This window comes from Anarhichas minor, unplaced genomic scaffold (genome assembly GCF_050575085.1).
Source record: "Anarhichas minor isolate MPS153535 unplaced genomic scaffold, ASM5057508v1 ptg000055l, whole genome shotgun sequence".
Classification (NCBI taxonomy): Eukaryota; Metazoa; Chordata; class Actinopteri; order Perciformes; family Anarhichadidae; genus Anarhichas; species Anarhichas minor.
This window is the reverse complement of record NW_027466501.1, coordinates 5,112,501-5,128,720: the sequence shown is the minus strand read 5'-3', so window position 1 is coordinate 5,128,720 and position 16,220 is coordinate 5,112,501. Positions and strand designations below refer to the sequence as shown.

Genomic DNA, 16,220 nt, shown 5'->3' with positions numbered 1-16,220 from the left:
TAGCTTAATAGATGGAGAAACTCAGAAAAGTTGGATTTATGGATGTTCCCAATAAGGTAAGTAAGTAAACAATCTGTTGTATTTAAGTTCTTGTTTTCAGAATATAAAATAATATCTCTGGTTTGTTTGGTTGGCAAAAACAAATCCTCAAGTTTCCCCCAGAACACTGTAGTATATGAATATTCATAAAGTAAATATTTTATTGTGTCTTCGTCATCTTTACGAAAATTACATTTGTTGGTGACATCTTCAAATCTCGAGATGTAAGACTTGGTGGGATATATTGTTTTGTACATTTCTGTACAGTGTATTTCTCTTATTTTGCAGGAAATAACCGTTTGCATGAAAGACGCGCTAAGTGTTTGGCGCTGAATCTGAGTTCCACACACATTGTCTATGTATTGTTCATCTACTGCAGAGCCCTTTGCCCAGAGTCATTAGCTATAGAGTCACACCAGGACTAACATTCTTTATGTGTACTGGGAAAGGTTGTATATCTGAGATAATCCCGTATGACCATTTAACCTCTTTAGCCAACAGTTTGCTGTTGATTGTGAACGCAGCACAGTCGGTCTACTACCGCTTCAACCTTACGTCATTTCCGTTACACTACCATCTCCGAGAGTTTTGTCCAAGATGGCGTCAACGCAGTTAACGGATGAGGAGCTTTTCTCCGAATTAAAGCGATTTGGTTTCACTCCAGGCCCGGTTACCGAAAACACTCGCCCGGTATATTTGAAGAAATTGAAAAAGTTTCGTGAAGAGCAACAGCTGCGAGGCTCCAGGCCGGGTAAAACCCGGAGCAGCGGGGCCATCAAGAGCAGCACTGGCGGAGGCAACACGGCGGGATCCAGGCCAGCCAGCCATGACGTCACGCACCTGAGCTCCAGCAGGAGACCGGGCAGGAAGTCCTCCGTCCTCGGCTTCAGCTCCGATGAATCTGACGCCGAAACTCCACTGAAAAGAAAAGGCCTCAATCATAGCAGTAAGGCAGACCGGAGCCCCGGTTTTCCACAGCAACCGAAGATAAGGCCCGTTACAACACCAAGAGTGGCTAGCAAGAGTCAGTATGGCGCTGCGAGTACGCTGAATAGCAACAAGTCTTCCCCGGGTCCGGGCGGACAGAGAGGTGTCTCGTTGGGCTGGGGAGTTCGTGCCAGATCCAGCCCTGAGGCGGGAGGGAGGGATTACGACGAGTCGGGGGACGAGGACGACTATGAGGGGGAAACGGAGAAGAACTCTCGCTCTTTAAATGGCTGCGGGGCGTCTCATTTAAACACTAGCAAGCTAGCTGGGGATTACTCAGACTCGGACGAGGAGGAGGTTGTGGGCCTAAGTGTCGGAGACCAACAGCGGGATAGGTTGGAGCCTAGACGGAGCCACCCGAAAGCGGGGTTTCCTTCCCACGGAGTGGGCCGAGGGTCTCAGACGGGAGGGGCAGCCAGACAAGTCAACCCGCCCGATAGTCTAAATATGGTGGGGAGCCGGAGGGAGGAGGGTGAGGAAGACGAGGTCAGGAGAACGGGCTCGGACCCGTCCGGAGGCTTGCGCAGCCACAACTTTCCCAGGAAATCCATCTACGTGTCCCTCGCCGAGAACCACGGAGGAGAGGCTGGCAAAAACAACCACCTCGACGGCGAGGACGGAGCCTCCAGAAGTGGCAGCACTAGTAGGTTCGCCATCGGGTTGAGACCGCGCTTCTCCAACTACAGCAGTCTGTCCCAGACCTACAGGAGCAACCACTCCAACCACTCGTACAGCCAGGCGGTGCTGAAGCAGACGCTGTCTGTCCCGGAGGATGAGCTGCTGCAGCAGTTTAAACGGGACGAGGTGGCCTGCTCTGGGAGCTTTAGTGCTCACTACCTGTCCATGTTCCTGCTCACGGCGGCCTGCCTCTTCTTTCTGCTGCTGGGCCTCATGTACCTCAGGATGAGGGGCTCTGGGTCCTCGGAGGTGGATGGAGTCAGTAAGTCTCAGACAAACGTGCAATTTAAGCTTTTCCATTGTTTATCCCCCATAGCACAAATTATGCCAACTGGTTTTACAACAATCTAAAGTGAATATTTGTGATGTGCTCCATGACATGTCAACAGAGCTGCTAGATGAACACACCTGCTGTGGAGCTGTAACTACACTTTTTTTTTTTTTTTTTTTCAAGCTTAGTGAGATTCACAATAATCAGATTTCATTCTGATAAATTCTGAAAGAAAATATCTGAGCAAAAATATCAAGACATATCAGGCAGTTATGGCTGGACGAAAATTTCAATATGATAATTTATTGTCTTTCAACGGAATCATATTGTGTGTATATATATATATATATATATATATATATATATATATATATATATATATATATATATATATATACTTACTTACTCACTCACTCACCGGCCACTTTATTAGGTACACCTTGCTAGTACCAGGTTGGACCCCTGTTGCCTTCAGAACTGCTTTAATTGTTCGTAGCAGAGATTCAACAAGGTGTTGGAAACATTCCTCACAGATTTTGCTCCACATTGACATGATAGCATCACGCAGTTGCTGCAGATTTGTCGGCTGCACATCCGTGATGCTAATCTCCCGTTCCACCACATCCCAAAGGTGCTCTGTTGGATTGTGGTGACTGTGGAGGCCATTGGAGTACAGGAGTGACACTCGGTGTGGTCTTCTGCTGCTGTAGCCCGTCTGCTTCAAGGTTCCATGTTGTGCGTTCAGAGATGTGTTCTGCATACCTTGGTAGTAACGAGTGGTTATTTGAGTTACTGTGGCCTCTCTATCATCTCCATCCACTCTGCCCATTCTCCTCTGACCTCTGACCTCTGACATCAACAAGGCATCTTGGTCCAAACAACTGCCGCTCATTGGATATCTTCTCTTTTTCGGACCATTCTCTGTAAACCCTAGAGATGGTTGTGCGTGAACATCCCGGTAGATCAGCAGTTTTTGAAATACCCAGACCAGCCCGTCTGGCACCAACAACCATGCCACGTTCAAAGTCACTTAAGTCCCCTTTCTTCCTCATTCTGATGCTCGCTTTGAACGTCAGCAAGTCGTCTTCACCACGTCTAGATGCCTAAATGCATTGAGTTGCTGATATGTGATTGGCTGATTGGCTATTTATGTTAACAAGCAATTGAACAGGTGTGCCTAATAAAGTGGCCGGTGAGTGTGTGTATATGTGTATATATATATCTCATTATCAAAATATAGAATGACCTATACCGTGATAGAAGATTTTTGCCATATAGCCCAGCCCTACAGATAGCTGGCTGGTGGCGCTATCTAACCAGCTATATTCTAGGGACACTGAGCACATGACCACTGTTCACCTTACCCCATGGCTTCAACCTCTTGTAACCAGTGTGACTATATCTTGTCAACTAACGCAAACCTGCAGGACAGATCAGTGTGCACAGTCCTGTTTTGAATCCATCCCTCATGCGGATGCGATTGCTGGATTTGCTTTGTAATAGACTGCTATCTGACAGTAACTTCATCCATCCCTCTTTGAAGCTGTAGCGCGGGACTTTTCCACATAAATGAAAGGCCGTTACATTCAATCCCTTGCCAAACCAGTTCAGACAATACTGATCAAGCCTACCAGATAAAGCTCTCTGTATTTCTACGTACACCGAGCTGTGGTGTCTGGTGTTTGTGGTGACATTCCTGTGCTGAGAACACCAGAAGAACAGTCGTGCTGCCTATCCATGGTTACATGGTAGGTCAGTCTACCCAAATTACCCAATACCATGACATCAGATGCAGCTAGGAGGATTGCAGAAACTATAGCGTCTAAGAAAATGTCTGGATTAAAAAGAAACTCGGCGTTCAGAGGAAGGATTAGTCCCAAAAAGAAAGCAATCGGCGTCTAAAGATGGCCTCTGAGGGAGATGTGAGCTCACCTACAGGCAAAAATGCTACGCCCGTCGACAGTGTTTGTATAGTTTAAATCAGATATTAATAATACTATATTCAATTACTCCTAATGCCAAACAAAAGTTCTGCACTCCATCTTTAAGAAAATGTTGGCACAGATCCCGGCCTCAAACACAGTAGACGGTGTTGTTTCTGATGCGTTTGTGATCAGGCAAATTACTTTTCTCAGCAGTCTCCATGCAGTGGCCCTTAGCTGGTCCAAACGTTCACCCGTCCTCCACGATGCATGGATGAGTACAATTGTCCAGACTTCCGGGTGCGTTCCCAGGAAGTCTGCGAGTGCCAAGGGCACAAGAGCACACACCAGGGTCAGAGAGTCAGCTGAGGAGGCATGCCAGACTTCGCTCAGAAGATTACCCATAAAGCAAACCCTTATCGACAATAAAAAACAAAGGAATAATATTGTCAATCAACTGTAATAGTGCTCACATAATTCTAAATTAAAGTTTAGGTTAGAAAAGGATCTTTTACGATTCTGAATAGCGTCACAGATCCTAAAAGATGTGCCAGTGAAAGCAGGAAAGAACCCGATTAGAAAACAAACATGGACGTAAACCAGGAACGCAGGTTTATACTTTTTAGAAAATGTGTTTGAAATGGAAGGAAACGCATTTAACATGTTTTCTAGATCTCAATGTGTACATTTCCTATTTTAATGTATAAACAGTCAGCATTGTGCTCCATGAAGATATCTTTACCGAGAGAAAAATATCTACCTCCTTACTCCATACAGTATGTATGTATATACAATTCAGTGAAGAATGAATTTAGTGACCGTGGTTACGGCCAGTGCAGTGAGATGGCAGAGCTCCAAGTGCCTCGCTGGTGTGGGTGAGTCTCATGTACAGACTCTGACTCACCCGTTAAGTGATGTCTGAACTACACTCACATTCCACAGTCTCCAAACGCACCGTCTTGATGTAAAAGACGGAGTTTTCCCTCTCCTCATCCAGCTGGTGCCTCTTACATGTGTGGTGTGTTTCTAGTGAGCATGCTGCCTGTCTGTCTCCCTCAATGTGTCTCTCTCTCTCCTCTGTTGCAGTAAAGAGCCACCCTTTTGGCAGCGACTTTGACTCTTACGTAAGTAGATATTTCCTGAACCCTTCTGTTAGTTCTTTGTACGGCAATGTTGTTTTGGTCCAATATGATGAGACTCACTAGGTTCTAAATTCATTTCATGCGTTCACTAATCGGTAGATAGGTCTAATTGGAGAGATGTCCAGAGCAGATCTGGCCATGTTTTAATGCAAAGTAAAGCGGATCAGAATCCCATCCTTCCTTTGCTCGGCTGTGTTTTGTCCACCTCAGCCTCTTCAGTGCATTATGTGGGTGACTCTTGAGAAGGCATGGGTATCGTATCGCTTATTGTTTGTTGGTCAAATGTTGTGATAAACTGCTGGTGTGTAGCCACACTCTGGATCTTCTTCTTCTCTCTGCCATGATGTGTGTCTCCCGCTGTACTCAGCCGGAGTAAAGAGTCGGAGAGAGGAGGTTTGCAACGCTGATTTTTTTCCCGTAGAGATCTCACTCCCTAACTTCTAAAGCACCGATAGCAGAACCGTTAACTCCGGACCTCATCGATTCTCCGGGTATTTACTACTGTCTTATCGGTTCCCGTTTAGAACCGGGTATCGGGGGCATGCCTATTCAGCACTCTATTGTCATTAGCGGTAGCAGAAGCTCATTTTTTCGCCACCAGTGACTGTCACTTTCACCAGTTAAAGTCACATCAGCTGTCACTAACTCATGTTCGTTTTGGACTAACTTGATTATTGGCCTTGAACAAGTCTGCTGTCTGGTTTAAATGCTCTCTGCAGCTGGCGTCTGTACTCTGCCTAAGACCATTTGTGATGGACGATCCAACCCGTAAAACCTGTCCAACCACGACTGGATGCTTCTGTAGTTCAACAAGGCCGATCGAGTCGCATTATAATGTCATCTTATGAGTTCAGTGCCAGGGTCTTCAGTATTTGGATCAACTAGAGAAGGTGTGTCAAATTTAGTGTCACCCTTTTTGATACATACCTTATCTACATTTAAGTAAACGCATGTAGAGGATAGAACTCGGTGTCTGCAGATACTCTGTTAGTTGGGACTCGTATTTAGATCCGGGCCACTAGATTCTAATATTTTGCTTCCATTCCGGTTTTCAGTGTGAATCTTTTTTTTTTTTTTTTTTTTTTTTTGCCATCCGAAAGCTCTACAGATGAACTAAATAGCAGCAGTTCTGTTTGTAGTGTGTGTCCACTGAGTATTTATTGTCTGCAGGACAAGGCGACGAAGGACCTGATCCTAAAGCTGCTGCTCAATCTGCATGACCACCTGGCCAACGTCGCAGGTAGCTATGAACTCTGCACTACGCTCTGTGACTGACTGACTGACCGTAGAGCAGTGGGACGGAACAAGACATTATTATTATTATTAGGGCCATGTAGCGAATATGAGCGGCTCAGTTTCCAGTGTCATTTAGCAAATATGGGTTAAAAATGTATGAAACCTGTTTCCTGATATGAAAGCAAATCAATGTCAAAATCCACGAGCACAAATGAGATCCACGCGTCTGTGTTGAGGTCAAACAGCCGCACACTTATATTACTTTTGCGAGCGCTCTTGCATCACTCCGTGTAGTAGAGAGTAAGATATTTACCTCTGAGATGTAGTGCAATCTGAAAACCACCTCTATAGCGACAGTGATTTCTGGCCATTCCAAAGACGAAGATTGTAACCAGTTAAATCTAGGGATACAATGGTGACTGGGTCCGCCCACTTACTGTCAGAAAGAGAGTACTGGTGAGCGAGCAGGTGAAAGCTCCGCGAGCAGAAGAGCAGTGATGGTAGTCGAGCACCAGGAGACGCCGCGTTCTCCTCACAGGCTGGAGTTTTGCTGGCGTGACCAGAGATATTCTGTGTGGAGTGAATTAAGAGCGCTCGACAAAGTAATATAAGTGCGCGCCTTTTTGATTTGCACGCGTGGGACCTCTACACACATGCGGGATCTCATTTGTGCTCACGGATTTCGACATTGATTTGCCTTCATACTTCCAGACAGTGACATTAAAAGACACATTTTCACTTTCTATACTACAGATTAAGGAAAGATGATACATTGTGAAATGGGAAGGAGAGGTCCTCAGTACTTTTAATGCTGTAATGGAAGAATAATTGGGCAATTGACTGATCCCCAAGAGATGATATCTTAATGAATTCTTAATCCAGAGTACTTTATTCAAATCACATCCTCTTGAAATGATCCATTACAGTGTATTTAAAGTCTGCTGTGATGTAACGTGTAGGTCATACCCATGCCCAGTGAACAGGAGTACTAAAGGAGTACTATACGACTGTGAAGACGTATCGTGTTGATACAAGCGGTGATGGCTTGATGTTGTGATTACAGGCCAGCACGACTGTGGAGACCAGCAGCATCCCAACAGGAGTCTGTCCATGAAAGAGGCCTCTGCGTATCTGCTAGTACGTCCACACATAACATCACTGACCCTGAGACGGGTTCTGATGACAGTAGTGAGGCTGATGAGCAGTTCTAATGATGTCTTATACGCTGCTTTGAACAAGTGTTAGGAAGTTAAACAGCTCATAACTCCATCTCTAATATCTATCTTATGTTGCTGTGAAAACATCTCTTTCAAACGACTGTATTTATTGAAGTTTATCACCAAAAACTACATTTTACAAGATTACAGTTCAACACATGATAAAGTTATGATTTACCTTCTCCCAATACTATTATTACTGAATAGAGCTTCAACGCATTGTAATGTAACTCAATGCTACGTTAGCTGTTAGCTCCAATCATTTAGCCAAGCAGGACTGTGCTGCTAACAGCTAACGCTAACTAGCCATCTTGCTAATTTCAACACAGATTTGTTGTTCACAATGTAGCATTATCATAGCAATAATCTGGTGCACAAGAGTGTTAAAGCACAGGTGTGTAGTATTAGTTTGCACATGTGCAGTAGCTATCAGGCAGGATGTAGCAGTTTGTTCAGGGCTGCTCTGGCAGACGGAACAAACCTGTCACCAAAGTGAGCTCTTCTCTGTTTTACGATCCTGTGTCTGCGACTACACAGCGGTGTTAGTGTGAGGTGTGGGTCCATGTGCTGATGCTGCCAGACGTCGCGCCCTCCTGCGTTCACATACAACGATGAAGCTAACTTCTCACTTTCCTCCCAGGAATCAAAGGAACTGCCGTGTCTTTGCCAGTTTGTTCGCTTTCTTTTTATAAGTGTTAGACAAGTCAACCAAGTCGAGGCAAACCGTTACGCAACAGACAAAAATACAGATTACGTCATAGACCAACAAAGAGGTGATTTAGAGATGCTCCATTCTCTTGGCCTATTCCGCTTTTCAGATATCTGATCTGCCAAGTCCCGTTTCTTTCTTTTTAAGAACTAAATGACAGCGTACATAAACATTTTTATAACCTTTTTTCATGGAAAATTCTAATGAAATGATGTGTTTATTACAAAACACTGTGTGGCCGTGACATTGACTGTGCGCGCGACTTAACCCGATCCGTGCTGCTGTCTGCGCGCGACGTTCCCTCATCGTGTTCGTAAACTTGACCAGCAAAACTAAATCCGGTGTATGACCCGGATCAGCCGGTCGACGGTCATTGCCAATCAGCTGACGTTTGACCCTGTTGATCGGCGCATTTAAAAAGAACTTGTTCAAGCAGGAACGTTATCAACTGGAGTGGATGTCACCGCATCTAACGGCTGTCTAGAACGTGTCGGCACCAGTTTGCCTCTGCTTATGGTCTGTAGCAGCCGTCACCACATTTAGGATGGAGCAAACTGGAGTCAGTGAAAGCAGAGCTCAAGATGACACCCGGAGTATGGAGCGTTACTGAACAGCAGTACTGATAAAGCAGGAGTGGGATCTCTGGGAAACTGATTGGTACTGTTCCTCTCATCAGTACCATGTGTCTTTTGTTCAGACTCAGAATCAGGAGTTTCAAGGCTTCATTGAAACTGCTCTGGAGTGGATCATCCGGACGGGCCAGGATGTTGGGATAAGGTAACACAGGATATACATATTCATGCTGATGACAAGCCTTGCATGTGACATCCTTACTCACTCTGAGTGTGTGTGTGTGTGTGTATGTGTTTTTGTCCGTGCGTAGGCTGACTGGGCAGTTAGCTGACAATCCGCTGACCGATGTGTCCGAGATCTTTCGTCTGGAGTCCACGCATCCCAAGATGCCCTTCACATGCCGCTTCCGCCGAGCCTTCCTCACCGTCATCAGCAGAGTCTTCCTCATTGCAGTCGGTAAGAAACGCCACACCACACAAACAGCAGGCCTAAACCATGTGAAGTGTTAGATCACTGCTAATTAGTGTGTTCTCAAAGTAAAGTGACCCTTGACAGAGCTACGTTATCATGGAGCCCACACTGTCACTAACTGCACTCCCATAATAGATATTATTTCATTCTTGGAAAAAGTATAAAGAGATTTCAGAGAGAAGCAGACACAGTATGAGGGTCTACAGTATGAGTTTAAAGGATCTATCAGGATGAAAACAGGTTAACTAGATAAAGACCAGTGTGAAAGTGAACCACCACATCAATTAAAGAACAGCAATGTTCCTGTATAGCCGGGTAAGTCTTTGTTCACTGCTACAGTCATCAAAAAGCAAAAGCAGCATGTATAGAGTTTCGGTATACCGTCAGTAGCTAGCTTAGCATAGCCTGTGGGGCAAAGGGTGAACTGATTCGTGCACCATTTCAACACAGAGTTGTTGTTCACAATGTAGCACTATCAGGGGTTGGCGACTAGATCACATATTTCTACTGAAGATGGGCCGATAACGATCGGCAGTAAAACTTTATTTCACACTTTGAGGGGTGAACTGTTCACATCCATCCGTCCATAATAGCACTTGGAGTCACAAAAGCCACACATTTTGAAATCCTACAAATGTAGGTGTTCTAAGGAAAGAGATGCATGTGTTTATGCAGTGTGCTTGATATATAAATCATCAACAGTGTTGATTAAGGGACTTGCTTAAGATAAGCTTCCTCGTGGGCCTTTCACACATCAACGGCACCACTGCACTCTGAAACCCATTGTTGTCCAAAGGCCCGTTAGAATCCAGTAGAAGCATTAGTGATCCTATTATTTGGCTCCTTGCAGCAGTAGAAGTAGTCCTCAGTATGTGTGTGTGTGTCTATGTGCAGTGGCGGGCTGTGTGTGGAGCGTGGTCTGCTACGCCAAGTATCGCTGGAGGAGAGAGGAAGAGGAGACCAGGCAGATGTACGACATGGTGGAGAGGATCATCGGTAAGGAACGACTGGAGCAAGAGAATGTGTTTACTCCCACACTCGGAGATTAAGAAATAGCAATCGCTTCATGGGAACCAAGATGGTCCCAAAATATGTTTTATCATAACGACTGGAAGCAGTGGAGAACTGGGCAAGCTGCTGGCTTTGAAAACAAGCGGACCCTCTTTACCATAGACCCATTGTTCTCTATTTCAGGTGGGGCACGGGGTCTTTAGGGGGAGGTAGCAAGTCAGCAGTATATGCCACATAGCAGTGGTATACATCATCTGAAAGTTGGGAAGCTGGAGGTAAATTTGAGATGCAGATCAGCACTGTGGGTCAATGTATCTAGTCATTAATCTGCAGTAATCAATGTGTTGGCTGTCTATGAGGCCATTCTCATGCTCACTTATGTCTCATAAGTTGTTGCAGCAATTTTGGTTGAGACTATTTGATGCTTTATTGACCACTTGAGATTTTGATAGAAATGCCAAAACACCAAGACCTTTAGGAACACTGTAGAAACGTCTCGTCCACAAATGCCCTGGGCCTCTAGTTAGTCCAGTTTATCCCTCCCAGAAAGCCTAACTGCGGAACGTTACTCGGCCTCCTCTCAGACATGACATGGTTGGTACCAACAGATTACTCTGGTCTCCTAGTTTCATGATACTTTCCCTCGAGCTCTTAAACTGATCCTGCTCTCCTGGAGCAGAAGATGTTAATAAAGAAGTACTCGCACATAGAGACGTTAAATCTCATTTACTTGCAGGTTTGTGTCTGTATTTTATGTGTTTCAATCATTTCCTCCCAACGCTGTTCAGATGTGTTGAGGAGCCACAGTGAGGCCTGCCAGGAGAACCAGGACCTGCAACCCTACCTACCCATCCCCCATGTCAGAGACTCCCTGGTTCAGCCTCAGGACCGGTCAGTAGCAACACTGCCACAGCTTGATCTTTGGTATCTGATTCCAGATAGTAAATTGCATATGGGTGAAAAAAAACGTATATCGGGGCCTGAAATGAAAACCTGCCAAACAGGAAATGACAAAGAAACAATTGTGGTAAAACGATAATAACTTTTGAGCTTTTTACCAATCGTACATCTGGACTGTTAGAAGAAGTCCTGTCATGTTTGGTACGTGGTTCACTGAACCCGTTTCCTGATTTATCAAACTAATGACATGTAGAATTGTGCTGCCCATTCTACCACACCAGACGCTACGTTGTGACTGCACGTGATCTGTGTCTGGTTGATGTTAAAAGACAGCAGCTTTGGATCTGCCAGGTGAGGAAGATGTGTTTGTAATACTTTACAGGAAGAAGATGAAGAAGGTTTGGGAGCGGGCCGCGAGATTCCTCTCAGCCAACGAGTCCAGGATTAGAAAAGAGACTCAGAGGATTGGTGGAGCGGACTTCCTGGTGTGGAGGTGGATCCAGCCTTCGCTCAGTTGTGACAAGACCTCCTTGATGCCCTCCAAAGTGTGGCAGGGAAAAGGTAACGCACACTTCTACTGGGACCAGAGACCATTTCAAATTGTAGCCATGTGTGTTTCTCAAAGTCAAGGATGCTACCTCGGTAAGACGGGTCCTGCGGGGGCATCCGAGCAGCACACAATGGAACGCTTTAGTGAGTGTGCTGGTGCGTGCAAGAAATACATGGTTTAGCTTGAATAATACAAATAATGTTAAACTTAATTTAGAATAATTCAGTACATTACATTTTCTAGTAGCAATGTTGAAAACAATATGCGCAGATTCAAAACATGTAGGCCTTATACATTTACATGTACAGTTGTTATAATTTAGAAGTGTCCAAACAGATTTTGGCCAACGCAGAATATACAAACTTGGAGAGTTGGTGGCCAGGGTGTGTGTGTGTGTGTGTGTGTGTGTGTGTGTGTGTGTGTGTGTGTGTGTGTGTGTGTGTGTGTGTGTGTGTGTGTGTGTGTGTGTGTGTGTGTGTGTGTGTGTGTGTGTGTGTGTGTGTGTGTGTGTGTGTGTGTGTGTGTGTGTGTGTGTGTGTGTGTGTGTGTGTGTGTGTGTGTGTGTGTGTGGGGTCTATTTGTCGGTGAATAAATGCTGCGCCACAAGACCGGAGCCAAGTTCCTGTGTCTATCTATGCCACCTGCTGACTAAAGTCATTAAGCTCATTAAGCTGGGATGACCTTTAAGGTGGACCAGCTGTTGTCATTTAAAGTTCCAGTGAGGAACTTCTAACTGGCAATGAAACAGTCTGAGTGTAGTCCTGATCCTCTATCAGACCTCCATCTGTAAAGAGACCATCAGAGAGAAGATGCTCTATTTCTATAGAGTTCTTCTTAATGATCGTCATCGGAGCCACCGGGTCAGATTCTGGTGAAACCAGATGAAATCCTGCAGGTTCACCAGAAACTCCTTCAGCTCATACTCCAGCGGGGCCTCCAGCAGAGACAGGTCCACCAGGGACAGACCAGGTTCAGGCTTCGCTGCCAACTTTGACCTGCAGTCTGAAGTTCCGACTGGAGGAGGAGAGCTCATTGCTATGCAGCAGCATCTCCTCCTCCAGGAGCAGAGCTCTCTGGGAGCCAACACTGACACCACGCTGCTGGAGACCCAGTACCTATTGCTGGACCCGCTGGAGTGAAGGGAAGCACGGGAGAACTAGAACCAGGAGCAGGACTGAGAGGGGCAGACTGTCGGACCCTGCTGCAGTAAAATGAGAGGTTTTCTCTGGTGCTCAGAGACACTACTGCCTTTGTCCACAGGGGCGCTAAAATCACCACAAAATGAAAGACAAGCCGCTCCTCTGACTTTTGCTTTTTTTGTAATGTTTAATATTTCCTTGAACTGTTAAACTGACAGCAATAATGGGTCAAAGTTCTTATTGTTGGTTAACAGTTAATTCTTAACATCTGTAATACGCGCTCTGAGTCCCTCTTACCTGCCTGTTGGCACATGTTCACTGGACCTGATGAACCAGCTGTGTGTTCTGACGTGATCAGCAGCTTGCTGAGGTTTCTGTCTCTCCTCCTCAGCCTTCCCTCTGGACCGGAGGAACTCGCCTCCTAACAGCCTGACTCCATGTCTGAAGATCAGAAACATGTTCGACCCAGTCATGTGAGTATCGTTGGATGCGCTGTCAGGTGCTGTTGACTTTCCGCATCATAACCTCCTTTTGAATTTGTGTGGTTAGGGAGGTCGGGGAGAACTGGGACCTGGCCATCCACGAGGCCATCCTGGAGAAGTGCAATGACAACGACGGCATTGTCCACATCGCGGTGGACAAGAACTCACGAGAGGTACGCCCCGTCTTGTGAGTGATGTCACAACTGCGCGCTGTCGGCCGCGGTGATGTCACACTGTGCTTGTGCTCTCTCCACAGGGCTGTGTCTACGTCAAGTGTCTCTCTGCAGAACACTCAGGGAGAGCCTTCAAGGCCCTTCACGGCTCCTGGTTTGATGGTAAGTCACACTTTTAATAACATTTAGAACACACACTGTTGATCAAGGTGAGAAGATGACGTACCATCCAGGAAGTCCAAATAATTCATCCACGGGTTTTGAAGAATGCCCAGTGACAAATCATTGAAGAGCAGTCCATAACACAATGAGACAGTTTAACAACTCAAACAGCCTGTTTCCGGTCTGAATTTGATATATAAAACAAGTATATTGTCTGTTTTTATTTCAGGCATAAATTGATTCATTGGTTACATTGTTTGTCAGAAGCTGTCTATATACGTCTGTATTCACACGACAGCCCTCGGTGACATGACGATACGGGAGCCGCCATGAAATGCAACCTAAGCCGCAACGAATCTAAAAACAGTGTTTTTCTACGTTATCAGTTAAAATCATTCAAAGTGACAAACATTTTTATTTAAAATATACATTTTGATGGCTTGTTCATAATCTGGATGTTGATTTTGATGTTAACAATGCAGCTTAGTTAAATTCAAAGATTTTTTTCCATAGCATTCAGTAAAACCCAGCCGTAGCATAGCTCCTGATGGAGCGTCTTAGAGTTGGACACTCGTCGTGGGGAGAGGTGCAGCATGTTGTCCAGGACGAGCTGGAGAGGTCTCATTGCAGCCTTGTTACCCATAACGGAGGAAGAGGAGTAAATAAGATGATTTGAACAGTAGCAGCATTCTCATAGTTCGCATAACGTTGTCATCAGCTCACTCACTGTGAATGCAAATGGCGCGTGTGTTTATGCTGTCAGAGAGTTTTAATAAGAACTGTTTGTTCCACAAAACGTCACTTTCATGGCCATTCATTGTAGCGATCGGGAGCAGGCTATTGTTCTTTCAACCCTCATCCCGACATCACTGGTTCATAGAAACGGGGATGACGGAGAACACTGATGTTGCTTTTGGTTGTTCATGCAAAAAGTGCGTAAATTCCAAGCCCTCTTATCTCTACAGTTCCTCACAGCTGACCCATCGGTACCATTGTTATTAATAGTATGTTCTGCGTGTCTGGCCTTAGTTGGATGTTGTAATGCTGTGAATGCAGCAGGGCACTGTGTACAGTTAATGCTATTTGGTGGAAAATACGTTTTACAAATTCTCCAGACACAAGCCAAGTTCCCGCGTTTTTTTGTTTCGACAACTTCGGCCCAGGCTCACTTAAGGTGGACCGACCTTTTTAAGGTGGACCAGCTATTCTCTAGAAGTCAAACTGGAGTGTCTCTGGATCACATTTTCCACTTCTCACCAGTAGCAATACAGCCACACCCGCACAGCTCCTCGTGTTAGCTTAACATATGAATTGAGTCTGAGCTCCTGCTGAGACAACAATCTGGATGGAAAAACACAAAGCATCTTCTCACTATTGTTAAGAGCAGGGATACAACCGAGAGAATGTCCGTTTCCATCCGTGAGCAGATAGCAGCACTGGTGTGTGGGATGTGGACATGTTGGAATGAGTGTTCCTGTCAGTGTAAACGTGTGTATTGAAGAGCGCTGCAGTGACGGGCTGCTGCTTCTGGTCTTGACAGGTAAGCTGGTGACCGTGAAGTATCTGCGTCTGGACCGGTACCACCAGCGCTTCCCGCAGGCCCAGGGCTGCAGCACGCCCCTGAAGGCCTCCAGCCCCCCGGGCACCACGAACACTACGGCCCGCCCGCAGCACCGCGGCTCGGCCAACTCTTCGGGCTTCTCGTGAGGCGGGCCTCAGCTTTTGGATTTGTCCTCTGTGCCCTCCCAGCATGACAGCACCAGTCTGCTGCTGCTCCTTCACTGCTTCACAACGGGAAGACTTCAGTCTGTGTCTCGGGAGAGAGCGCTTCTTTTCTCTGTTTGTTTTCTTTTGTTGTTGTTTTTTTCCAACACAGGACTGCGAGAAAAGCTGTTCAGCTGCGCGGTGTTTGTTTCAATAATCTTTGTATTAAAATGTCCTGGTTTTAAACAAGGAAGCAAAAGTTCTTGTGGGATATTTAAGCCGCGTGCAGAGCCTCAACCCCCCCCCCCCCCCCCCTCCTTCTCTTCCACAGTGTGTCACCGTGACGGAGCTCCTTTGGGCGCCGCGTGGAAACGGGCTGCATGTCTCCATACGACACAGCGTGGGTGTTGATGTACTCCCTGTTATTATTATTCTGATTATTATTATTTAGTCAAGAGAGGCTGGCGTGATTGTAGAGGGTGGGCTGTAAATACATGTTAGTGGTGGCACAAGCTTTATTACATCGTCCGTATTAAAAGCAAAACCATAAGCTCTCGATTTTTTCCTTTGTTCTTGCTGCTCAGTTACCAGGCAGCAGGTGTGCATCCAGAGAACAGTGGACTGAGCCTCTGTGACCGTCGTGTTCTCCATGTGTCTCATGCACAGCCTTTTCTGTCCCCTTTGTCTTTTGATTTTTCTAATCCAGCGGCACTCCCAGACTCTCTGCTTCTGAGCAATATACCAGAATCAGGGAGCGTACCAGCCACCTGAAGCTTTCTCCTCCAGTTATAATCCAATGTAGTCCCCAAGTTATTATTATTTCTTATTATGTTTATTCTTTACTTCCCTCAGTC

General features: G+C 45.8%; 1 protein-coding gene across 1 annotated transcript in view; it reads left to right on the top strand.

The window, feature by feature from the left end:
- The first annotated feature begins 605 nt into the window (after positions 1–605).
- Positions 606–16,220, top strand: part of lemd3 (LEM domain containing 3) — a 16,809-nt gene continuing 1,194 nt past the window's right edge. The window contains exons 1-13 of the mRNA XM_076076284.1: positions 606–1,966; positions 4,984–5,021; positions 6,210–6,279; positions 7,339–7,412; positions 8,899–8,978; positions 9,085–9,230; positions 10,140–10,241; positions 11,045–11,147; positions 11,539–11,717; positions 13,237–13,318; positions 13,395–13,500; positions 13,584–13,662; positions 15,203–16,220. The exon at positions 15,203–16,220 is cut by the window's right edge and continues 1,194 nt beyond it. Coding sequence (XP_075932399.1) covers positions 637–1,966; positions 4,984–5,021; positions 6,210–6,279; positions 7,339–7,412; positions 8,899–8,978; positions 9,085–9,230; positions 10,140–10,241; positions 11,045–11,147; positions 11,539–11,717; positions 13,237–13,318; positions 13,395–13,500; positions 13,584–13,662; positions 15,203–15,369 — 2,556 coding nt within the window. The 5' untranslated portion in view covers positions 606–636 and the 3' untranslated portion in view covers positions 15,370–16,220. The remainder of the gene's footprint in view (positions 1,967–4,983; positions 5,022–6,209; positions 6,280–7,338; positions 7,413–8,898; positions 8,979–9,084; positions 9,231–10,139; positions 10,242–11,044; positions 11,148–11,538; positions 11,718–13,236; positions 13,319–13,394; positions 13,501–13,583; positions 13,663–15,202) is intronic.